The sequence below is a fragment of the Sorex araneus genome, chromosome 3, assembly GCF_027595985.1.
Source record: "Sorex araneus isolate mSorAra2 chromosome 3, mSorAra2.pri, whole genome shotgun sequence".
NCBI classification, from domain to species: Eukaryota; Metazoa; Chordata; class Mammalia; order Eulipotyphla; family Soricidae; genus Sorex; species Sorex araneus.
Window position 1 is genome coordinate 214,021,631 of NC_073304.1, and position 25,523 is coordinate 214,047,153.

The window sequence follows — 25,523 nt, forward strand, 5'->3', positions numbered from 1 at the left end:
GAGAAATCCTGGGCATTCCATGTACTGAAGACAACTTCTTTTTGTTTCTTTGCTCAGAAGACGACTTATGTCTCTCAGAGTGACTAGGAGCATGATGGGGTAGGTTTTCTCATTTCCTGGTACGTACCTTAACCTATTAGCAGTGTAGGGATTGGGGATATGGCTCCAGGGAGTGCAACATATGTCTGGCTTGTGTGCAGCTCTAAGTTTGGTCCCCAGAACTGTGTGTCCCACCCCCCACACAACCAAGCACTATGGTATGGCCTTGTGGCAGCTCCAAAGCTCTTGGGCCCCTGAGCATTTCTGGTATGGCTCCTATTATTAAAAAAAAACGTTTAAAATTCAAAGGGTCTGCTGCAAATCCTGGCTCTCTCAGCCTTAAACTTAGTTTAATACTTTTTATTTGGCTTCGGCTTTGAGACCATATCCAGTTGTGCTCAGGGATCACTGCTAACTGTGCTGGGAGATCATATGAGGTGCCAGGGATTGAACCTAGGTTGGCTGCATGCAAGAAAGCTCCTTACCCATTGTACTATCTCTCTGGCCCTGTTAATACTTTTTGTTTTATTTTGGGGCCATACATGCGGTGTTTAGGGGATACTCTTAGCTTGAGGGTTGTGTCCAGTGGTACTCAGGGGACCACATGGTGCCAGGGACCAAAACAAGGCTTCCTGCATGCAAAGCATGTGCACAGCTTGTTGAACTATCTCTCCGGCCCTAAATGCATTTTAAAAACAGCTTGATTAAATTATGATTTGCATTCCATAGAATCTGTTCATTGTGTGTGCATAGTTCTACAGTTTTTAGTAAACTTACATAATTTGTACAACTGTCATCACATTCCAGTTTTAGAACATTTCCATGGCCTTCAAAGAGTTCTATTGTTCCTGTTTGCAGGTAATCCCTGCTATTCCCAGCCCTAGGCAACTGCTGACCTGCTTTCTGTCTCTATGAATTTGTCTTTTCTGGACAGTTATTGAATATAGAGTCACACAATACGGTATTTGGCATCTGACTTTCACTTAGCATAATATTTCTTAGGTTCATCAATGTTATGGTATATATCATCAATTTTTCCTTTGTATTGCTGAATAATATTCCATCAAAAAAATTTTCCCCAGTTTTTCAGCCACACCTGCTGGGTCACAGGGGCTATCCTGGGTAAGTTCTTTCAGAGTGTGTGTGTGTGTGGGGGGAGGGTTCATTCCTGCACATAGGACCAGGCAGTTTCAGGAACCAAACCTAGGTCTACTGGATGCAGTGCATGCACTCAAGGCCACTTAGCTCTCTCTAGCCCTCCATCTACATTATTTTAGAAGGTTTTTGTGTTTTTTGTTTTGTTTTGTTTTGCGAGCCTTGTCCAGCAATGCTCAGGGGTAACTCATGGCTCTGCACTCAGGAATTACTCCTGGCGGTGCTTGGGGAACTATATAGGGTGCCAGGGATTTAACCTGGGTCTGTCGCATGCAAGGCAAATGCCCTACCCTTTGTATTATCTTTCTGGTCCCAAATTTCCAGTTAATTTTTTTAAAAAATCTATGGTATGAGTATTGGAGAAATAGTATAGCAGGTAGGGAACTTGCCTTGCACTTGGTCGACCTGAGTTCAATCCCTCGAATCCTGTATGATCTCTTGAGCACACTAGGGGTACATCCTGAGAGCAGAGCCAGCAGCCATACCTAAGCACTGCCAGGTGTGGTGCCCTCAAATAAAAAATTACTGTATGAGACCTGAGACCACAAAAAATTTAAATTTAAAAAATAATTCTGAAAAAAATCTACTTTAGGACCCAGAGGTATAGTGCTGTGGCTTACAGCACCTCCCTTACAAGCATGTGGTTTCAAGTAGGAATATCAGGGAGTTTGCACGCATGTGAGCACCACAGCAACCCCTGACAAACACTATAACCTTAACTTCAATTCAGTTGAGTGCTTCGACTCAGTGTCTTATCCTGCAGGGTAAGAGTGCAAGCAAAAAGAATGTCAACCATGGTGAGCACCATGGCCAAGTATTCAAGTAGCACATGTGACCTGATGTACGACTGCCAAGGAGCATCACAGCTAAGAATTTGTGAGCACCACAGCTAGGTGAGTGTGTCACCCCCAGTCACCTTAAGAACATCCTCCTCAATAATAACAGTGAACAGGGAGGACAAGAAGGGGGAGTGAATTCAAAACAATAATTCCTGGGGCTAGAGCAATAGCACAGCGGGTAGGGCGTTTGCCTTGCACACGGCCAACCCGGGTTCGATTCCCAGCATCCCATATGGTCCCCTGAGCACCGCCAGGGGTGATTCCTGAGTGCAGAGCCAGGAGTAACCCCTGTGCATCGCCGGGTGTGACCCAAGAAACAAAAACAAACAAACAAACAAAACCCAATAATTCCTTCTTAAAATCTAGTTTGCATTTTTCCTGAAGTATCAATAGACTCAGTATTTCAAAATGTTGTCTGTGATCCCACATTTACTCTTTATTTGTCTTAAAATTTCTACCACTGAAAATGGGGATGTGGTTCAGTGGTAAAGTACATGCCTTGTATGTAGAGAAATGGGTTCTAAGCCCCAGCACCACAAAGAAGAAAGAAAGAATGAAAGGAAGAGAGAGAGAAAGAAAGAAAGAGAAAGAGAGAGAGAAAGAAAGAAAGAAAAGAAAGAGAAAGAGAGAGAAAGTGAGAAAGAAAGAAAGAAAGATGAGAAAGAAAGAAAGAAAGAAAGAAAGAAAGAAAGAAAGAAAGAAAGAAAGAAAGAAAGAAAGAAAGAAAAAGAAAGAAAGGGAAAGAAGGAAGGAAGGAAGAAAAGAAAATAAAAGAAAGGAAAGAAGGAAGGAGGGAAGAAAGAAAGAAAGGAAGGAAGGGAGGAAGGAAGGAAGAAAGAAAGAAAGAAAGAAAGAAAGAAAGAAAGAAAGAAAGAAAGAAAGAAAGAAAGAAAGAAAGAAAGAAAGAAAGAAAGAAAAAGAAAAAAGGAAAGAAGGAAGAAAAAAAGGAGAAAAAAGAAAGAGGAAGAAAGAAAGGAGAAAAAAGAAAGAGGAAGGAAGGGAAAGAGAGGAAGAAAAAAGGAAAAGAAAGGGAGAGAGAAAGAAACAAAAAATAAAGAGAAACAAAAACGGAAGGAAGGGAGAAAAAAGAAAGAAAAAAGAAGGAAGGGAGAGAGAAAGAAACAAAAGAATAAAAGAAAGAAAGAAATCAAGAAAGAATGACAGACTCCCACCATATATTGTTAAGGATGAGCAATATTCACTCTAAAGACACTGCAGATTAGTAAGATTTGATTCCAATGGAAAGAACAAGAAGAGTTAAGAAATAAGGCCTAGATCTAGTCTGAAGGAAGGGGAATGAACAAGTGAGATAACTAAGCCAGAAACCAGAAAAATGGGGGCTGCAGAAAGGGACAAAATGTGTCAGAAGAAGTACCCAGGGCCCAAATCCAGGCCATCTGGTCACCTTGGGAGTCAGCAGGAAGGGGTACAGGGAGAGGGAGGCCACCGGAGTGGGAGAGGTGTTGAGGGCTAGGCTCCCCTCCCAACTCTGTTCCCATAACCTCATTCATTTCCTCAACCCCCCTTCTCAGTCCCTCTCTGCCTGCTCTCCTCCTTAGTTCTGACCCCATTTCCTCAGGATCTAGTTCCCTGAGGAGACAGGACTGACATTTCAGACAGAGTCTTCAGAAAGGAGGTAGGTCGAAAGGAACTCTGTGTGGCTGCGTCATCTTATTTTCTGTTTTCTGATTTCAGAGCCTGAGAGCCAGAGACGTGAGCCTTTAGACACTAAATAGGAAGCTCAAGAACAGTCCTTCCGGTATCAGGGAACCTGAAGGCTCCTCCTCTGCTGAACAGTTGCTACTGACTACCATCTTTAGAGGTACAGGAATTTGATTTGGAATTCCCATTCTTCTCTGGGGATTTTAGGGTCACACTGGCTCTAGGCTCAGGCGATTCTTGGGAAGTCGTGTTGTGCCAGGAACAAACCCAGGCCGCCTGCTTACAAAGGATGCACTCCAGACCCTTCAGTTAGGTCTCCAGTCAGGGAACCTTTCATTCTTTTTTGCTTTTGGTTTTTGGGCTACACCTGGCGGTACTCAGGACTGACTCCTGGCTCTGCACTCGGGAATCACTTCTGGTGGGACTCAGGAGACCATCTGGTGTGGTGGGGATCCAAGCATGTTGACAGCATGCAAGGCAAGCACACTACCCACTATACTATCTCTTTGGCTAATAAAGGGTGCTCTCGTTTTTTTGGTCGTTGTGGCATAAATGAATGCAAAAGTCAGGGGTTAAGGTACAGAAGTAGTAGGGACAGAGACTGTGAAACTGGAAAGCTTCTCTTGACTGCAATGACCCGAACCCTCTCTGAGTTCAGCAAGTAGCAGGATAGGGCTGCCCTCCTGACCCTTGGATTTGTCAGAGTTCCCCACAGACTTTTGTCCAGTCGTGGCTCGGATTCCTGCAGCCTTTTAGACCTGGTCCTTGCTCTTGTAGAAGCAGACTGGTGGGTGGGAGGCAGATGGGGGCCGGGGTTATGGGTGAGGGGTATTGGTGGAGGGAAGTGACACTGCTGAAGGGATCGGTGTTGAAATATCGTATGACTGAAACCCAATCATGAATAACTTTGTTATTTCACTGTGACTAAATAAAATAATAAATAAAATAATTTTTGAAAAGATCTGGGTCCTGGGGCTTGAGCGATAGCACAGCGGGTAGGGTGTTTGCCTTGCACACAGCCAACCCGGGTTCGATTCCCAGCATCCCATATGGTCCCCTGAGCACCACCAGGAGTAATTCCTGAGTGCATGAGCCAGGAATAACCTCTGTGCATCGCCGGATGTGACCCAAAAAAGCAAAAAAAAAAAAAAAAAAAAGTAAATTACTTAAAAAAAAAGATCTGGGCCCTTTTCATATGTGAGAGCTTGGGTTGGATTCCCAATGCCACACACACACACACACACACACACACACACACACACACACACACACACACACACACACGACCTGAATCTTAAAGGAACTTCTTGGGAGAGTGGCCAGATCTTTGATCCACATCTGTAGGAGAAAATAATAAAAAATTAAACAAACACATAACAGCAACAACAACAAAAGCAATTCTTTGAGAACTCACTGTGACAGCTGTGATACTATAAGAGCAGGCTGGGATCAAAGGAAAGAGCATTTGCTGTTAGAACCCACCAGGACAAAGTAACTGTCCCAGAGATTGAAAAAAATATGGATCCTTTGAGTGCATGTTTTATTTCAATTTTTGATATGTTGGATTGCCTGTGTCTGACCCAAAGTGCATAACAGAAGGAGCCTTGCCATATTTCAGCTTGAATAGCATCTAGCCTCACGTCATCTCTGCATGGAGACTTCAAGGCCTTTGAGCTCCAGTGTAAGGTCTATATCTCTGAACATTATTAGTGTTCCTTAGTACTTAGCACTATGCTCTGCACATAACACATGGAAATCATTTGATTTGTTTATTTTATTTAGGGATGAGTTGGTGACATCAAATAGCCTAGTTATTATTCTCTCTTGGAGAACCTGACAAGCTATGGAGAATCTATTGCCTACTTGGGAGAGGCTGGCAAGCTCCCCGTGGCATATTCATATCCAAAATACAATAACATATATATATATATATATATATATATATACACCTCTTGAAGAGCACAGCAAGCTACCGAGTATCCCGCCCGCACGGCAGAGCCTGGCAAGCTACCCGTGGCATATACGATATGCCAGAAACAGTAACAATAGGTCTCATTCCCCTGACCCTGAAAGAGCCTCCAATCGTTGGGAAAGACTAGTAAGGGGAGGCTGCTGAAATCTTAGGGCTGAGTGTAATAGAGACGTTACTTGAGTAAATCGACGAACAATGGGAATGACAGTGACATAGTGATACAGTCAGTTGGTCCACGACCAGTGGTGCTCACGGGCTATTTCAGGCTGTGCTCAGGAGTGACTGTAGCATTGTTTGGGGGACCATAGTGGTGCTGGGGATAAAACGAGGGTAGACAACTTGCAAAGCAAGCATCTTTCCTCCTGTATTATCTCTTTGGCTCTTAGTAAGTTGGGGGGAGTAAATTAATGACAATTATGTTAATAAGGATGAAAGTAGGTTTTCCTGTGAGTAAAAGATGCTTTGTGGCCAGAGAGATCAATGGACTGAATGCATGCTTTGTGTGCAGAAGGTCTAGGTCCAATCCCTAGCACTGCATGGTCCCCCTGCATATCCTAGGAACAACTAAGTACCCTGGGAATAACTCCCAAGCAATCCATCATAGATAGCCCTAAAGAACCCCACTGGGTATGTCCTAACCCCCTAATGTTCTGTAGGGAAAAAGATCTGCAACAGTAGCATAGAGCCTCCCAAAGTCTTGACTTCTTATATTGGAGGAAACAGGGGGTGATAGATGAGATCTTTGTCCTCCCATGATGCCAATGGTAGGGAAGCTATCAGTGATACAGAAGGGGGAAAGACAGCTGGTGGGGTATGATACCTGAGTTCTGGGTTCTCTTATGCCTTCCCTCTCCCTCCTCCAGCTGGGCCAACTTTAGTGTCTTGCCAGAAACTTATCAGGAAGAACCATGACTCTCTGGCCTAAATAGATCCAATTCTTTAACCATGTCATCTCTACTGCTCTTTTTTCATTGTCCAGGAATTCATTCTTGGCATCTTGGTTTTGAAACAAACTCAAACCCTGTGTCTTGAGACAACACAGATTATTTCTCATGAAGGGAAGAAACTGCCTGTCTTGTAATATGCCATTTTATCCGTAGAATAATTCTGTGAGGCTGATGGAACAAGGATGATTCTGGCATCAAGAGAGAAAGCTACTTTCCCGAAGGATTTCAAGATTCCTCATTCCAGAGCTTTTACCTCTAACATACACTTTATTGCTATACCTCTAAAAATCATTCATGGGGCCAGAGAGATAGCACAGCGGGTTTACCTTGCATGTGACCCACCAAGGTTCAATGCCTGGTATCTCTGAGAACTTCCAGGAGTGATCCCTTAACACTAAGTGTGAATTAGGCCTTGAATACAACCCGGTGTGGCCCACAAACAAACAAAAATTACTCATTATCTCTTAAGGCTGCCTGAGGATTTACACATGGTGGGGTCCCTAATAGTATGGACTGTCAGAAAAGAAAACTGCAAGAGACCAATTACTTTACCCTTTGCCTTTCAGGCAGCCAAATGATCTCTAAGTTGATATTAGTTGGGAAAATACTTGTATCTGGATGTAAGTTATGGGTCTGCCACATACATTCTTGGGCAAGTCATTTCATCTCTGTGACTCAGCCTTCTGTAAACTAGGGACAATAATATCTGCATTTTCTACTTTATATGCCTATTGTAAAATTAAATGAGATGATGTATGTGAAAGCTATAAATGTGTTAATGATAACATCTCAGACAAATTTGCATTCTTGCAGATCTGCAAATATAAAGTATAAATGATAATCCCTTACATTATTGAGAAAGTTCCCCAGAAATAGAGCTTTGCTCTGAAGTCAGGCTTCCTGAGCAAACTTGACCATGCTACTTCCCAAAGCCTCAATGCAAAGAAAATGCAAAGTAAATAATACCTATCTAATAGATGTAGTTATAAGCAAAATATGAGTTAATGCATGTATAATGTTAAGCATGAGCCTGGCATATGAAAGAACTCAATGAATATTAGGTACTACCGTTGCTATTTTTATTAATGAAGATGCAAAACAGGGTGATCCAATAAAAGCTGATAGAGATTTGAACTGGGAATCAAAAGGGAGCATTGTTGGCTCTCAGTTTGCCTTCTCCCTAGAAAAAGATTGGAGAGACAGTCAGCGGTGCTTGCCTTGCATGGCTAGACCCCAGTTTGCATTCCAAAAGCCAAATACAGTTTTTAAAAGTTCAAATGTCAGATCTTGAAATCAACCCTTTAAATCTCTAAGAGTACAGTCTTTGTCAAATAAAAACAAATGACAACCACACAGGAAAAAAATCCTCTTTTTTCATATTGCCTCAATTCACTCTCTTTAGTCTGATTTTTTTTGGGGGGAGGGGCACACCCTGTGGTATTTAGGACTTACTCCTGGCTCTGCACTCAGAGTTTACTCCTGGTGGTGCTTGAATGACCATATGGGGTGCCTGGGATTGAACCTGTGTTGGCCACAAGCAAGGCCAGTTCCCTACCTGCTGTGCTATCTCTTTCTAGCCCCCTCAGTGTCCAATGTTTAATCCCCCAATGACCTCTATTTGCTTTGTAGCACACTTCCCGATTACCTCCTTCTTTTCTCTGATTAGTTAGTATGACTTCAGGGAATAACTTAATTTTATCATTAAACTGGGCAAAAACAGAAATAGAAATCTTAGCAAGATCAAAAATAGAACTCATAGCTAAATATAAATCTGGAGGGATTTATCCAATTATTTTGGCTGTCCCTTATCACAGACTATTCAGGGATGATTACATTTTGTCTTTTCTATATAAAGAACAAAATGGTCAACAAATACCAAGGGTGATAATTTTTTTCTTTTGAAGAGCAGTAGTTTTTAACAGTAATTTAAATGTTGTCTTCTTTTCCATCTCTCTCTCTCTCTCTCTCTCTCTGTATATATGTGTTTATGTGTGCACATGCATGTATTTTTCCCTCCACAACTACATACGTTCTCCTTGGGGACCATTCAGTTTTATTCTGACTTGTAGGTCAGAGAGCATTGAACTGGGAAGAGCAGGATTACTAACGGAGTTTACTGTGCAAACTTGTGCAAGTTTCTCAGTCACTTTGTTCCTTCCACTTTGCTGAGCTAGAGTTGAAATGGACGATTCTAAAGGGAAATTCCCTGCTTCTTTTCTGTCTCAGTTTAATTTACAGGCTAGCAGATGTTTCTTTTTCTTTTCTTTTTTTTTTTTTAGGTTGGATCTGCACCAAGTAGGGACTTGGGAACGTGGAAAAAGACAAATGTGGGTGTCACATGAGGCACGGTAGCCATTAAATGCACGAATATGATGCAAATAGCATGCAAATATATGCAAATTTACGTTCATTTGTAGATTCTTAGTTTGGATCTTGCAAGAAGCACTGCAGTTTTGAGACTCAAAGTTAATGCTTCTAGGCTAAGTCAAAAATAATGATTTTTTTTTAAAAAAGTTATCTCTTGTCAGGGCCCAATGTTGTAATTTTGACACTCCACCCAACCACCACCCCCCACCAAAGATTTCTCTAGAGCTGATTCCAACCCACACCCGGCCCCGCCCCCGCGCAGCCCGAAGACACGTGACACAGTATTTGCATACTACCTGGGACTGGGTGTGACGCTCCCCTTTTCTGAGTCTTCTTATTGGCGATGCCCTCTTCCGGATAGACCAATCGTGGAGCCCGCAGAGGTAGGAAAGCAGGCGGGGGTGGCGTGTGGGTGGGGCCTTGGGGCGGATCGCTAAGTATGTTGGCCAATCATCCTCGGAAACGGGTAGCGCTATCCCGGGATTGGTTGGAAGGAGGGGCCTGGGGATCCGTGGGCGAATTAGAGTTCTGGGCTGAGGGGGCAGGTCTCCGCCCCGTAGGGCAGATAAGCAGCGGCAGCGGGGGTTGGGGGGCTGTGCGGGGCTCGCCGTGGGGCCGAGGCTGGGAGCTGGGCGGGTGATGGCGGGGGCTGCAGCGGGCGGCAGAGGCGGAGGTGCCTGGGGGCCGGGGCGTGGAGGGGCTGGGGGGTTCCGGCGGGGCTGCTCACCCCCGGCCCCCGCCGGCTCCCCTCGGGCTGGGCTGCAGCCGCTCAGGGCCACGGTCCCCTTCCAGCTGCAGCAGCCGCACCAGCGCCGGGACGGGGGTGGCCGCGCAGGTGAGCTGGGCCTGGAGCGGGTGCCGGCGGGGAGGAGCCGTTGGGGGAGGGGGTCGCGTGACGCGGGGGAGGGGTCCGGGAGAAGTTTTGGGGGAAGTGGACGGGGCCGAGGAAGGGAAAGGAGGTGCGTGGAAGGACCGAGCGGGTGAGCGAGGAGCCGTGAACGTGGGGGCACAGCGCCGGACTCCGGCGTGCGGGGAGTTGGGGCCGGGAGGTGCGGGGACGGACCCGGCAGATGGAGGCTGGCTTCGGGGGCGTACCCGAAAAGTGGGCAAAGGTGTCGTCGGGCGCGCGCGCGCGTGCGCGCGTGCGTGTGTGAGTGAATGGAAGAGTCGGGGTGGCCGCGAGGCGCGAGGGAGGCGTGAGCAGCGCGTGATGGGGCGCCCCGTGCAGGGCCCGGGCTGGAACTGGAGCGTGGAGCCGGGGGGCGCCGAGCGTCGGCACGGGGAGGGGGAGGGGCATGGAGGCGAGCCCCGCCGAGCCATGTGTTCCCTCTCCACCCCGGGTTTGGCCCCGGCATCCCACTCGACCGTGGAGGGGCTTTCCTTCGCCTCGGCTCTGCGTGCCTTCCTCACGGAAGCGGCTTTCTCCGGAGCCGTTGGAGTAAGTGAGTTTAACGGCTTCCCCCCCCCCCCCCCCCGCCGCCCAAACGCCCCGCGCCCCGTTCCCGTGCATTCCTCTTGGTGTTGCCCAGGAGTTGTATGTTCCCAGACCATTGACCTGCTTAATATGGCTGTCTCATTCCAGCCATCGCGAGTGTGAGTGCGTGTGTGTGTGTGTGTGTGTGTGTGTGAGAGAGAGTGTGTGAGAGTGTTACCTGGTCAGTTTACCCCTGCCTTCCCCCCTCCCCCCACGCAGGCTGATTTCTCCTGGGCATTGCCAGCCAACGTGGCAGTAGGGTGAGGGTTACAATCAAGTACTCTGTGGCAAATGCCCCCACTTTCTGAACGGCTCCGAAACGTGTCCGACTGGCAGCTCGGTAGGGTGGGTGTTGGGGGGGCGGGGGTGGGGGTGGGGAGACGGGAAGGAGCAAGGGTTCACACTCGGAGCTGTGGCTCCCCAACTGCAGTGAGGAATGGGGACATGAATGAGGAGGTTGGCAATAAATAAGTTGAAATAAATAAGTTGAGGCTTGCATTTGATTTATACCAGATGTGAAAAAGATCGTTGCACATTTCCAAAGCCTCGAAGTCTACCAAATGTACCAAAGTCACGGTCCCTGCCATCTTAATGGCATTCTGGAAGCCAGGGTTGCTGGAGTTTTTCTGTGATTACTAAGCTTAATTACTGCACACCCCCCTTGTGAAAGTGGAGCTTGTCCCAGTGCCTTCCTTGGTAGCAAGGGGGTTTGAGAGGGTCTCTGAAGTGGGAATCGATAGCTCTGGGTCTTATTGTCAACATGAGCTTTGCCTCTTGGAAAGCAGAAGCTTGGTCAAATCTGGTAGCAAGATGGTGACCAGCTAGCAAAAGTATGCCTAGAATCTGGCCGTGGAGAGCCAGGCAATGCCCAGACAAACTTAGGCCTTTCGAGAGCAGTAAAGCAAACCACAAGACTACAAACCTGTTGGTTTTGTTTGTGCTTCCTTGGAATCCAGGGAAGTTAGTAGGAGAGCAAGCACCTGAGAGATCCTTAGTAAGTCTAGTGGGCCTCAGCAGCCTGCCTGTGTAGTCGCTGGAAATCTGCTAGTCATATTGTCAGAACAGTTTGCTCATGTCTACTATAGATAGAACTAATATTTAAAGAACAAACTCTGGCAGATGCTGTGGAAGGGAGTGAAGTGGAGGCTTGGAGAACGGGGTTCTCGCACGGCCTATTCCTTCTGTTGGGGCCAGGGGCTCCTAGGCCCTGGAAGCTGGGAAGCTAGGAGGTCAAGCTCGGCATCATTTAGGGCAAATTGGATGATAATCTTGCGTAGGGATTGGTCTGATGGATTATTGCTCTACTTATTAGTAGCCCAGAGACATTAATAGGGCTCTTACTGTGGAGGGTAGGATTATCTATAGATTTTCAGGGAGGCGGGAGAGAGGGAAAAAAATGGCCTGAGCCTGTGAGCTGCTTTGCAGCCAGACCTCCGGGGGATGTGCCTGACCTTTGGGTTGGGAGCACAATGGGTCTTCCGAGTGTTAGCTTGAAACTGTGTGTGTGTTCAGGTTACTACCATTCCTTGGCTCATCGTCCTTGTGAAAGGGGGCAGAGGTGGTTTCCCCTAGGCCAGTGAGGTACATGGGATAGAAGGAAATGCCTTGCAGTTATAAATCTCTAAAAGAATGACATTGGTGCCAAAATGCCTGGGCTTCCAGCTTCCAGTCAAAGTCCTGCCATTTACTGTGTGACTTAGTAGAAGTTTCGTCTATGCCTCAGTTTCCTCATCCGCGCAATAGGAATAATAATTTGTGTATCATAAAAATCCTATGAATTGCCTAGATGTAAAGTGCTTAAGACCGGGCCTGATGCACAGAAGGTTCTACAGAAGTCTTTGCTGTCTCTTATGTTGTTGTTACTCTCTCCACACAGCCAAGGTAAGAGCACTGTTGGCCAGAGCCCATTACCTTTTCAGGCTTCAAAGAGCCAGAAACCTATATTGGTCTGAAACCAGTACTGCAAGTTTCAGGATTTCAGGGCCTGCCTTACACAATGACCTGTTTATTTTTTAGAATTTTAAAACTATTTTAAAATTATTTGAGGGGCTGGAGCAATAGCACAGCGGGTAGGGCGTTTACCTTGCACGCGGCCGACCTGGGTTCGACTCCCAGCATCCCATATGGTCCCCCGAGCACCGCCAGGAGTTAAGTCCTGAGTGCATGCTGAGTGCATGAACCAGGAGTAAGTCCTGCACATTGCCGGGTATGACCCAAAAAGCAAAAAAAAAAAAAAAAAATTATTTGACTTGGAATTTTATTTTGGGAGGATTAACCTCCCCCCACACACACACCCCAGGCAATGCTCAGGGAGCCCCAGACCCACTCCTGGTGGTATTTGGCGAACAGGGCCCGATGGTTAAATGTTTGAGCCCGGCACTGAGATGCTGCTTGGACCCAGAGGTGCTCAGAGTCTTTCCCCTAGTTTGGAGGCCTCCAAGGGCTACCCTCTACCCGCACCCCCTCACCCTCATGCTGGGAAGGTGGGGAGACAGGTGGTATATTCCAGCAGATTGCTTTGAGCCATCTCCTCGGCCAAACTGAGGTGTTTTTTTTTTTTTTTCTTTTTGGGTCACACCCGGCATTGCACAGGGATTACTTCTGACTCATAGACTCAGGAATTACTTCTGGTAGTGCTCGGGGGACTATGTGGGATGCTGGGAATCGAACCCGGGTCTGCTGCATGCAAGGCAAACGCCTTACCTGCTGTGCTATTGCTCCAGCCCCCAAACTGAGTTTTTTGAATAGGGCTCAGAACCCAGCTGTCTAGAAAGGTGTGTGAACCATGCCTAGGTTTCAAGAACATTTGGGGTCATCACTGTGTATCCCTTCACGGGTGATGTGTGGTTATCTCCCCATACATACCCTCCTGTTGTGTTCTTGACAAGCTATGTTAGGCCTTCTGGTGTCGAGAGAGCAGCCATTCAGCCTTCAGGGGTAGCTTCCTAAAGAGAGCCATGAGTTCATTTTCATGAGCTCGGCCTACAAGTGTGGAAGACACACAGGAGTGAAGAGAAAAATGAAGGTTAAGTGTAAGAAACCTGAGAACCCCGGTGGATAATAGAAACCCAGGACAATTTTTTTTCCTCCAGCTCCCCCTAAATTAAATTCTCTCTCTTTCTATAGCTCTAAGTTTGGGGGCCACACTCAGCAACTTAGTTCTGGTTCTGCACTCAGGGGTCACTCCTGGTAAGCTTGGGTGACTGGGGTGCAGGGATCTAATGCAGTCAGCCACACGCAAGGCAAGCACCTTAACCATTGTACGATCTCTCTGTCCTTCATTTGTGTCTTTTGTCTAATTGGTGTGGGCCACACTGACAACGTCCAGTCCCAAGCCTAAGCTATTTCTGGGTGACTGTAGAAAAAGTTTGCCTATCCATATGTGATACTCTTTTGTTTTTCTTTTGGGGTCACACCTGGCGATGCACAGGGGTTACTCCTGGCTTTGCACTCAGGAATTACTCCTGGTGGTGCTCAGGGGACCATATGGGATGCTGAGAATCGAACCCGGGTTGGCTGTGTGCAAGGCAAATGCCCTACCCGCTGTGCTGTCGCTCCAGTCACTCTTTCTTTCTTTCTTTCTTTCTTTCTTTCTTTCTTTCTTTCTTTCTTTCTTTCTTTCTTTCTTTCTTTCTTTCTTTCTTTCTTTTTTTCTTTCTTTCTTTCTTTCTTTCTCTCTTTCTTTCTCTCTTTCTTTCTTTTTCTTTCTTTCTTTCTCTTTCTTTTCTCTCTTTCTCTTTCTTTCTCTTTCTCTCTTCTTCCTTCCTTCCTTCCTTCCTTCCTTCCTTCCTTCCTTCCTTCCTTCCTTCCTTCCTTCCTTCCTTCTTTCCTTCCTTCCTCCCTCTTTCCCTCCCTCTTTCTCTCCCTCCATCTCTCACTCTTTCTTTTTTTCATTTTTCTTTTTGGGTCACACCTAGCAATGCACAGGGATTACTCCTGGCTCTGCACTCAGGAATTACTCCTGGCGGTGCTCAGGGGACCCTATGGGATGCTGAGAATCGAACCAGGGTCGACTGTGTGCAAGGCAAACGCCCTACCAGCTGTGCTGTCGCTCCAGTTTCTTTCTTTCTTTCTTTCTTTCTTTCTTTCTTTCTTTCTTTCTTTCTTTCTTTCTTTCTTTCTTTCTTTCTTTCTTTCTTTCTTTCTGTCTTTTCTTTCTTTCTTTCTTTCTTTCTTTCTTTCTTTCTTTCTTTCTTTCTTTCTTTCTTTCTTTCTTTCCTTCCTTTCTTCTTAATTCTTCTTTCCCTCTTTCCCTCCCTCTTTCTCTCCCTCCCTCTCACTCCTTTTTTCTTTTTTCTTTTTGGGTCACACCTAGCAATGCACAGAGATTACGCCTGTGTCTGCACTCGGGAATTACTCCTGGCCGTGCTCAGGGGACCATATGGGATGCTGGGAATTAAACCCGGGTCGGCTGTGTGCAAGGCGAACGCCCTTTCCACTGTACTATCGCTCCAGTCCCCCATATGTGATACTCCTAACCATTTATTCCTATAAAAAGGTCTATTTTGGGGCCAGAAAGATAGCACAGCAGGTAAGGCCCTGCATATGGTCCCCCAGCACTACCAGGAATGATCCCTGAGCACAGTTGTGTGTGTGTGTGGCCCAACAAAGTTTTTTTTTTTTTTTTTTTTTTCATCTCAAATGTGTGTAATGTACACCTTCTCAGTTGTAAGGGAGCAAATAGCAACTTCCTTACATGACAGTCAATTTAGGAAGAAATAAACGGGACTTGGGCTGGATCCTCAGTCTCGGTGGAACATGAGCACATGTGAATCCAGCTGCCGTCCCCACCACACTCAGGTGGCATGCTCAGGAGTCATAGCTAATTTGGATTTACATAAAAGCGCGACTGCTAGGCAAATTGGCACCCACCCCACTCCTCCCCCACCAGAGCAGGGAACTCCTTTCCTAATCAGATGGAAATGACGTTAGGCTTATTCCGGGTTTGACTTTCCTCGTAGCCTTTTATTTCCCCGAACAGATCCCCGAGAGCCGGCAGTGGCCGCGACTGCCCTGAGACACTGGCTTCCCCACAGGGGCAGAGGTTTGTTTCAGATGGCAAAGAGGTCCTCCAGGATGGCCTGGTCAGTGAGTATAAGGCAGCATTGTTACCAGCGGCGCTCTTGGTAATTATTAAACGCTTCTCTTCATCGCGCTTTGCAGATTTAACCCTCGGGGGTTGGGTGTTTAGGTCGGTAGGGAACCACATAAGAGAGGTGGCGCATGAGAGACTCCGAGAGAAAGCTCCCATCAAACATTGGTCCTTTTGGGTTTTTTGTTTTTTTTTCTTTTTGGGTCACACCCGGCGATGCACAGGGGTTACTCCTGGCTTTGCACTCAGGAATTACTCCTGGCGGTGCTCGGGGGACCATATGGGATGCTGGGGATCGAACCCGGGTCGGCCGCGTGCAAGGCAAACGCCCTACCCACTGTGCTATCGCTCCAGCCCCAAACATTGGTCTTTCTGGACCCCGGTTTTTCAGAAACAGCCTGGAGGTAAGAGTCCGGAGCAACCGTTCTTCACCAAGGAGGCCTCTTTTTATAGTGAGGCTTAGGGGTGCAGTTAAAATCCTTTAAGAGCTACAATTGTCCTTCCAAACCCTGTGATTGAGGCAACTTTTGTTTAGGAGGCAGGATCACACCAGGCACTTCCCAGCCTGACACTGCTGACTTGCTGCTGACCAGTCTGCTAGCCCCAGGCACGTGGTCAGCCAAAGCGAGCCCAAAGTGTCCAGCTCTTAAATATTGTCAGTGACAGTGTCCTCAGAATTGGGGGCCTTGTGGCATCATTGCTTTAAACCCTTTGGTGCTCAGAAAAGGATGGGTGCTGGTGTTCTCCAGGATTTGGAACAGGCAAGGACTAGAACATTGGGAGTTCTCCACTTCATGTAACATCGTACTCAGAGTCCCCTCCCCCCCCCCTTTGTTTAAAGACCATGGTTTACAGAGATGTTCTTCGTATGTTTATTACAGGCATTCAATATTCCAACACTAATCCCCCCACCAGTGTGAACCTTCCCTCCACCATTGTTCCCATTTTCCAGCCACCCCCTCAACACCTGCCCCCTAAGCAGACATAAAATAATTTTTAAGTACTCAAGAGTTCTTAGACCAGTTAAGGTTAATAGAGTAGAGGTGCGGTGCGATGGCAAGAGGACCTCATTCTTTCTGCTTCTAGATAAGACAGATCTCTAGAACATTTGAGGCAGGATTGCAAAACTTTCATACTTGTGGCTGGCAGTTGGTGTGCTGCAAAGTGGTTGGTGGGCTTTAAGAACCAGAGAAGTCCCCCTCCCTGCTTTTCCTTGGCGGGGGTGGGGGGGTGTTGGGCTGCTTTCAGCTGTGCTCAGGGCTTACTCCTGGCTCTGTGTTCAGGGGGTGGACTTGGGGGACTGTATGTAGTGCTGGGGAGCAAACCCTAGTCAAGTGTTTGCAAGACAAGCACCCTACCCTCTGTACTATCTCTCTGACCCCCATGTGCAAAACTTGTGCTCCGGTCCTGGCTCCAATACCTATACTTCTACGCCACAGAATTCAGTCTTGGTTTGTGCCATATTTGGGGGGCAGTTTTGAGTCCTTACGGACACCGTCACCCATATCAACTGCTACTTGACACTCGTTCACTTGCTTTGAGAGTCTTACCTGGGCTTACTGGTTGCACAGATAGCTTGGAGCCCAATTGTGGGGCTGGAAGGGAGCACTTGACGTTTCTTACCCTGCGCAGAGCCGAGGTGGGCACTCATCATCAAGTTAGTTTTGTGAGCATGGACAGTCTCCTTGTGGGTTAGCAATGCCCCCGCAGTGAGCTTCGCCCTGCCCGGTCACGGAAGAGAGAATAGGGAGGAGTGGAAGTAGAGAACAGATGAGTGAGACAGCTGGTCAGCTTTCCACCTTGGCCTGTGTTGAGTCTGCACAGGGCGGCTCCGTTACTTGGCGTGCAGGGTTCTGCATTAACCAAACATTAGCTGAATCTGTTCACATTGTTAGGTCAAAAGCGAATCCTGATCTCCGAGAGGGAAGGGTTTTGGATTCTATTTGAAGCGAGGAATTATCTGTACTCCAGTTCCTCGCCAGTGCGTAAAAGGCCCTTGTTCTTGGGAACAGCTGTCCGGCGGGCGGGAGGGTCTGTGCCGCTGGCTTGCACACTGGCCTGCAGTTCCGGCTCCCTCTCCCCCACCCCCCCATGGAATCTTCTGGTTCTGAACCCTCCTCCTGGCACTTGGCTTGCTCCTCTGCACTTTTCCTTGTGGTCATTACAGAACTGAGTGCCCAGCTTGGAGTCATTTAAATGTTTATCCTCGGGCCCGAATAAGCCTCAGTTGACTTTTACTGTGTGGGAGCACCGCAGCCAATCAAGGGTGACTTTAACGAACTTAAAAGAATGCTATCAAAGTATTTCATAATAGGAAAGCTTTTAACTCCAGCCCCTGGGGAACCTGGAACTGAAGTCTGGGCTGTGTACAGACATTTCCCCTGCCCTGCTCACGAGCCCCAGACAGCTGACACTGGGGGCGGTTAGAGCGCCTTGGGCTCGGCCCTGCCTGCATATTAGCAACCCTTGCTTCCAGCTCCCTAATAAAAAAGGGGTGGAGGCTGGGGGAGGCCTGGGAAGATTCCTCAGGGTTTTGGTTGCTCTGAAGCAGCAGGCCTCTGAGCAGGGCGTGAGGAGAGGTTTCTCCTGGTGGGCCGAGTGCAGCTTCTTAGAGGATGGGCATTTTAGGGCAGGCCAAAGGCACAGGTTTTTGCAGACCTCTGTTTTTGATTTAGCTCCCTAGCTTGTAACTGATGGCTGCCTTTGTGTGTGTGTTTGGCAGGGGTGGGGGGAGGTGTCGAGGAGGGCAGGGGAAGGGTGACTGGTATAGTCATGCCAGTGAACACAGGTTACGGAGTCTGAGATAGAGCTGACAACTGAAGTTCCATCTCTGGCATCACACTGTCTGTCCCCTGAGCACTGACAGGAAGAGCTGAGCACAGAGAAATGATAGCCTCTGGGCACCGCTGGGTGTGACTCCACAAGCGCAAAACAAACAGGCTACTCCCAGCTCTGTCACTTGGTCTCCCTTACAATCTGATCCTAAGTGAAAACATGTAGGAGAGCATTGAGCGTTTCCAGGCGAAAGCTGGGATGCAACTCAAGTGGGAGAGTACTTGCAAAGCATGGGGGGGACCCAGGTTTTGCTCCCTGGTACCACCTGTTTGCCTCGGCACTCCATTGACTCAGGCCAAGTGCTGAACTGGCTGAGAATTGCTGGGAGTGGCCCTCAACCTCTCCATCCACCACCCCACTTCCCAACCCCCAGCACGCCTGGGTGTGGCTCTTATTAAAATAAAATAAAAGCAAAAGTAAGATTAATTTGACAACTCTGAAAGCAAATCACTAACATCTAGAAGTAAAGCACATAAACTCTAGCAGGAGGAGGCCTTGAATGAAGGAACATTCAGTCATTCAGTTTAGTAGAGAATGCTAGGAAAACTTTGGGAAGTTTCCAGGAGGTTGCTTTGTTGATTGACCAGTATATGATTTTCCATTAAAGGAAGTTTTGTGCCTCCTCCCTCATAAATGTGACTTTCGGCCATATCTAGCTAGCCAAGTTCCTTAACTTTCCTTGCATCTCTTCTGGCCCCCGAATCTCTTCAGGCTGGAAATGGTGTGCCTGCCTTTTTAAAAGGTGGACACCTCGTGTTTCAAGTTCAAGTGCAATGGAACTCACCCTGCAGCTTGGACAGATTTGAGTGGTTTTGCAGAGGGAGGACCGGGGCACACAGGGAGTGTCCTGTTCAATAAAATACTCGTTAGACTGAGTTGCTGGAAAGGCAGCAGAGCTGGAGAGTAAACTGGGCTTCTTCTAGGCTAACTGGAAATGGGGATCCCCACTTGGTCCCCACAGTGCCCCCTTCATAGTACCTCTCTTTAGCTGCTTAGGAAGCAAATCCCTTCCTCCCAAAGTGTGAGTGCTTCCCCCCCCCCTCAATTGGTCTTCCATTCATCCTGGTCATTGGGATTGAAGCCCAGCTGGTGGCACACCAGCTGGTGGCACAGATGTGCCCTTTCCATAGGTGTCATTGCTGGGCTGTAGATTCTCTTCCCCACACACTAAAAGCCAGAGGACGCCCTTGGGCAGATTGATTCAGGGAAACAGCCAACATTGACGATTTTGCTCTGGTGTTTTTTTGGGCCACACCTGGAGATCCTCAGAGATTGCTCCTGGCTTTGCACTCAGGAATCACTCCTGATAGCTTGGGGTACCCTGTAGGATGCCTTGCACAAGATTGGTCTTGTGCAAGACCAATGCCCTACCTGCTGTACTCTGGCTCTTGCCCATTTTATTTACTTATTTATTTTAATTCTAAGCAGCAATTCCAATTCCCTGGTTTTATTTAGGCTTGGAAGTGGCTTTTTGTGAGGAACTAGAGAGACCCTGGAGAGCGGGTAAGGCGCCCGCCTGGCAGGTACCTGTCTTAGGTTTGATCCCCAGCATCCCATAACGGTCCTCTGAGCACCGCCTCAGTGCTTCCTGAGTTCAGAACCAGGAGTAATCCCTGGGCATTGCCTGATGTGAGCCCCCCACCCCTGCCCCCAAATAAAAGTGAGTATGTGTGAGGAGTCAAGGAGATGGAGGTGGATTGGGGGGCGTCCCTTCCCTAGTAGTGCTCTCTGAATCTAAATATGCAGCTTTGGGGACTGGAGAACAGAATTATGTGTGGGTCCTAGGTGCCCTCAGAGTGGGGGTGGGGTTGGAATTACCCCTCCCCCCCAAGCTGGCTGCCTCCTGAGATACAGAGCTCTGCCGCTTATCTTCTCCCTGCCACCCCATGGGGGAAATGCTGGTATTCACCCCCCAAGCCCTGCATTCATACAGTCAGCCATGGGGCACAGTCCTGTCTCTGTCATGATTTTAAAAACCAGCCCAGCTTGGGGGAGCTCCGGAGAGAGGAGACCTGTGACTGGGAGGAACGAAAGGTGGCTTCTCAGCCCTCCTCTTCCTGGCTCCTCGGCCCCACCCTGCGGCCCTGCCTTTCTGGTGCTCTGCGTTTTTCACCGCCCACGTGGCTTCGAGAACGCCACCGCTGAGGACACGTGCACAGCCGGCCCCACGCCTACCTGCGTGTGAGCGGCACGCCTGCCGCCCGGCCCCGTTTGGGGCTTGTCTCTTTAACTGCTGCCCATCAGATACCACGTATGAGCTGGGGGTGAAGGTGGAGGTGGAGGTGGAGGGCATCTGGCATGGCCGAGGGGATACAGCCACAGGGGTTTCCCAATACAGTCTGGCTGTAGAGAGGCGGCGTGAATCACCTCCACATGGTATGTGCATGTTCTGATTCTGAGAGCAGCACCGGATATCTTGCTCAGGAGAGTGGCTTTCGGGGCAGCTCTGTGCTCTCTCTCAGGAACCACGAGCCTGAAGCAGCTGCCTGTGGTGCGGGAAGACTGAACCCCCCCCTCTGGAAGGGTCCCCCAACGCAGCGGTAGTTTTCAGGGAGGCTGGGCCTCTAGGGAACTGGCATGTTGATTGTTCCAGCGGTAGCTCTCTCGTGGCTCCTGATCGGGACTCTGGGATGTTTCGCATTTATCCTCACCGTGGTTCTGCAGGGACAGGTGGCTTTTCCCTGTTCCTGCAAATACGGAAGCCAGGGCCCAGAAGGGAAGTGCCGTGCCTGGGGCCACAAGCCCACCCGCCTTCTTTCCTGCGGGTCTGCAGTGCTCGGCCCACAGTGGGTGGCTTGGAAGGTGTGGTCGACCGGGGAGCTCCTCTCTCCCAAACCAGGCTCCATCCTGTGATAAGACTCGCCCGCCCGGCCCACCTCCAGCCTCTGTTTCCCTTCTGCGCATGTGTTCCAGGAGCAAAGACTCATTTGTTTTCTTTGGGTTTGGTGTTTGGGTCAGACCAGGTGGTGCTCAGGGCTTCCTCCTGGCTCTGTGCTCAGGAATTACACGTGGCAGTGCTTGGGGAGGGGGTGGTGGTGCAGGGGATCCAACCCAGGGCAGCCACGTAGCCACATGCAAGGCGAGTGTCCTACCCCCTGTACTCTCGCTCTAGTGAAACCAACCAAAAGAGAACTGGAAAGGAAAAAGGAGTCCAGTGGTGGGCCTGGGAGGTGGCGCAAAGGGCAGGAGTGCGGGTCCGCATGCAGTGGGTTGGGGTTTGAGGGTGCGCCAGCGGGTGTGACCCCTGGGCCTTGCTGTATGTGCCCCCAGGAGAGTGCAAGAGGAATGATAGCTCCGTTAGTACCCTGCTAACAGGCAGGTACGGGTTATTGCCTCGTAGGTGTGATAAGGTGGGAGTTTTAGGCTTCTGGTTGGTTTGAGGTGTGCAGTTGCCAAGTGAAGCGAGATGCTGGTCAGGGGTTGGGGGGTGCGGCTTACCTACCTGTGCTGGCTGTCAGGGACCGACTAGATACTCTGAAAATAGAGCTCACGGAGATGGTCTTGTTTGTTGTTTGGGGTCACGCCAGTGGTGCTCAGCGTGACCTCCCTGCTGTCCCTCTCTCCAGCCCACAAGACTCTCTTTCTCATGTGTGGCTATGTGGGGCCTCCCCCCATGTTGCCAAAGGCACGTGGGAGTGAAGGGGGGTGTTGCGTCCCTGTGGTGGGGACAGGAGCTCCTGAGCTGGTCTGTTGTCCTCCACGGAGAGAGCCCCAGTGGCAGCCCCCCGTCCTCCCCCACACTGCCAGAGCCTCTCCCTCTCCCGACGAGGGTGGCTGGCCGTGGAATGGGGAGAGGAGAGGGCCTGTCTGAGACCAGCCTGTGCCCAGGGGAGAGATGAGCAGTGGACCTGAGCTCCAGGGGGCAGGGCCTGGCCTGCTTCCTGCAGGTCACCTCGCCCTCATGGGACGCTTCCCAGGGGTCTCTCTCCCCCAAATCAGCCTCCACCTAGAGTTCTCGGGTGCTCTAAGAACAGGTTCTCCCTGTACTTACTGGGAACCTTCCTTTTGCAGCTACTTTTTCCACCTCGTAAGAGAAAAGGTCACAATAGCAAATATCAGACAGTCGATTCTGCCCGATGGAGCTATTTCCATGATTCATAAAAATGCTTTTTTTGCTGTTGTTTTGTGTGACTTTTGTTTTTTGAAGAGACAGCTGGGATGTAGCTCAGAGGTGGAAGGAACATGTGCTTTGTATGTCTCTAGGTTTGGCTCCTAGCACTAGCCAACAATGGGAAACAGAGCAGGCAGGGGTGGGGGGGGGGCGAAGAAAGAGGAGAGAGACCTAGTTCCCTTATGGAACATGTACTTTTGCCGGTCCCTGTCCATGGAACAGTTTCTGGACCCTCAGACTTAGGTGCCTGTTTCCACTGGGAGATGAGATGGAGCCGTGGGACTGTCACCAAGTTACAAGGCCCCTCTGCCTCTCTTCTCGAGCCTCCCACCCTCCTATACTTCCTGTGGCTTTCAGACAGAACCCCATACACGCCCCAACAAAGGGCACTGTGTGCGTCTGAATGAGAGCGTGTGTGTACTGGTGTCTCGAGCATGAACGTGTGGGTGTCTGTGAATGTGGGTGCACGTATGTGAGTAAAAGTGCACGTGAAAGCAAGCTGTGAGAGAGCCAGCTGGCAGTTTCACCATCTGGGAGTCTGGGGGCAGGTCCTGTGGTGTAAACTGTCCTTGTTTTTTAAGGCTTTTTTTTTTTTTTTTTTTGCGGGTTTTGACACCACACCCGGCAGTGATCAGGGCTTACTCCTGGCAGTGCTCAGGGGATGCTGGGGAGCAAAACAGGACTGGCAGTGTGCCAGGCCAAGCATCTTAACCCCCTGGGCACAGAGAGCTCTCTGCTGCTGTCCTCTCTGACCCTGGCCTAGTTTTTTTTGCATGCGTAAATTGGGAATGGTTTCCCAATGAGAGGTTTAAAAGCGCTCATCTGCCAGAGGGATTGGATGGTACCCGGGGCTTTCTGGGGACTGGAAGCATCTCTCCTCCTTACCATTTCAAAGAAGGAACACCTGTAACCCAGAGCAGCTTCAGGGACTCGTGTGAGTTCACAGAGCACTTTGGGGTGGAGTCAGGATCTGGGCCAGGCACTGACCATTACCGGAGATTGCAGCTTCTCCTTCCTCCCGGAGGCGGACACAGTTGGCATCACCTACTGCAGTGTGTCCCTCCGTGCCCCACCTGGCCCTGACAGAGAGCTCAGCAGGGTCCCAGCAGCCTGCCGACACGCACCGAACGTGTTTGGGATGCCCAGGTACTTTCTAGGGAAGACTTTCCTTCTCAGAAACACCCTCGCTCCGCGGTCTTCACTCTGTCCCCTCCTTTTCTCCAAAGCCGTGCCATCGGTAGGTTCTTCTGGGCCAGCGCAAGGAATGGTAGTTTGCATTTTCCTAGAACGCTGAGGTGGGGAAGGGAGTTTGAGTTCAGTTTGGAAGCTGGGCCACAAACACAGCTCTCTGCCCACGAGTGTTTCTTGGTGCAGAAAGACACAAGGAGCCGGGCACATCTGGGAGGGCACTTGCCTTGCATGCGACTGACCCGGATTTGATCCTCTGCAGCCCTGTGGCCTTCGGACCACTGGCAGGAGTGATTCCCGAGTGCAGAGCCAGGAGGAAGCCCCGAGCCAGTATTGCCTGGTGTGGCCCAAAAACAAAAAAAAAAAAAAGAGAGAGAAGAAGACCCAAGGAGGGGGATCTTGCTAAGCGAGCAGGTGGAAGTTCCGGTCTGGTTCTAACTGTTTCTTGGTCTCTTGTGTCTCTCACCAAGCCTTATGTTATACATTTGTCTGTGCTCCTAAAAGGGCCTGGAATTAATAACTTTTTTCCCTTTCTTACTGGTCTTTCCTTTTAGCTTCCTGAATTGAGTTAGTGAATGAGCTCTAATTCTTTTGATTGATTCAGTGATTTTTAACTTTGGGGTCACTCCCAGCAGTGCCCAGGGGACCATGTGGTGCCAGGGATTGAACCCAGGCTTTTAACATGCAAAGGCTTATGTTCAGCACATGGGACTATTTCTCTGGCCCCTACATTGGGGAATTTTTTTTTTTCGGTAGGGGTATCTCCCAAGCATTGCTGAGTCTCGGCCCAGCCATGCCAGCCTGATGCTTCAGTGCTCGGGCATTCGGTGCTGCTCAGACCCAGTCTGACTGGGGAGGTACCTGCACTGTCCCGAATCAATCCAGCAGTGCGAGGGGACTACCAGGGCCACCCGAGTGATGCTCGGGGTCCATGTGGTCCCAGGAATTGACCTGCCCTTCAGTGTGTAAAACATACCCAGGTTGAAAAATTCACATAGAAATTTCATGAGAGAGAGAGAGAGAGAGAAAATAACTGGATAAATTTGAGAAGATGGAAATTCAGCCACGCCTCAGCAAGGGTCTAAGCCCTGTGACATTTCCATTTTGGCAGACTGTAGTCAAATTCAACGGAGTCACGGCGCAAGGCTTCATCTGAGGCAGGAGAAGGTGGGCGAGAAAACTGCAACAGCTGAGTGAAGCTTAAGACGCAGATCACAAACTGGTGCAAGATACACGCAAGATTCCAAGGAAGAGGAACATTAAAGCAAATTTAAAAGTACCACATCATCCCAGGGGCAAGATTCAGGCAGTGGGCAGAATCCACGGGTTCCTGTAGGTCCAGGCTCAATCCTTAGCACTGCCTGTCTCCCCGCTAGCCCGGCCCAGCCCCACAGACACAGCCTGGACAGCTCAGGTGACCTCCCCAGTTTTGAATTAATGGATGTGAAGATAGACACTAGCAGATCAAGAGAAGAATTTTTTTTTTCCTTAAGGGATTCAGAATCACTGTGGGGAAGGAAAGGGTCTCCCCAACACTTGGAAGGGGGGGGCTAGGGCAAGAGCAATAATATAGAAGATAGGATACTGGGCTTGTATGCTCCTGACCTGGGTTCAATCTGCAGCACCACATATGGTCCCCCAAGCACGACCAGGAGTGATCCTTGTAGGAAGAGCTGGGAATATGCCCTGAACACTGCCAGGTGTGACCCCCAAACAAAAACAAATATTTTGAAAATAACTTGAAAGGCGCAGGAGAAGGGATATGGGCAATGTGGAGAGGGACATGATATAGCAAATCCTAGGTTTTTGGTTTTTGGGTTTTTTATTGTTTTTATATTTTTT

General features: G+C 49.0%; 1 protein-coding gene across 2 annotated transcripts in view; it reads left to right on the forward strand.

Moving 5' to 3' along the window:
* Window positions 1–9,584: 9,584 nt before the first annotated feature.
* The window catches only part of FAM117A (family with sequence similarity 117 member A), a 44,648-nt gene continuing 28,709 nt past the window's right edge, over window positions 9,585–25,523 (forward strand). For both annotated transcript variants that reach the window (XM_004608681.2, XM_055132611.1), the window contains exon 1: window positions 9,585–9,816. In XM_004608681.2, coding sequence (XP_004608738.1) covers window positions 9,621–9,816 — 196 coding nt within the window. In that variant the 5' untranslated portion in view covers window positions 9,585–9,620. The remainder of the gene's footprint in view (window positions 9,817–25,523) is intronic.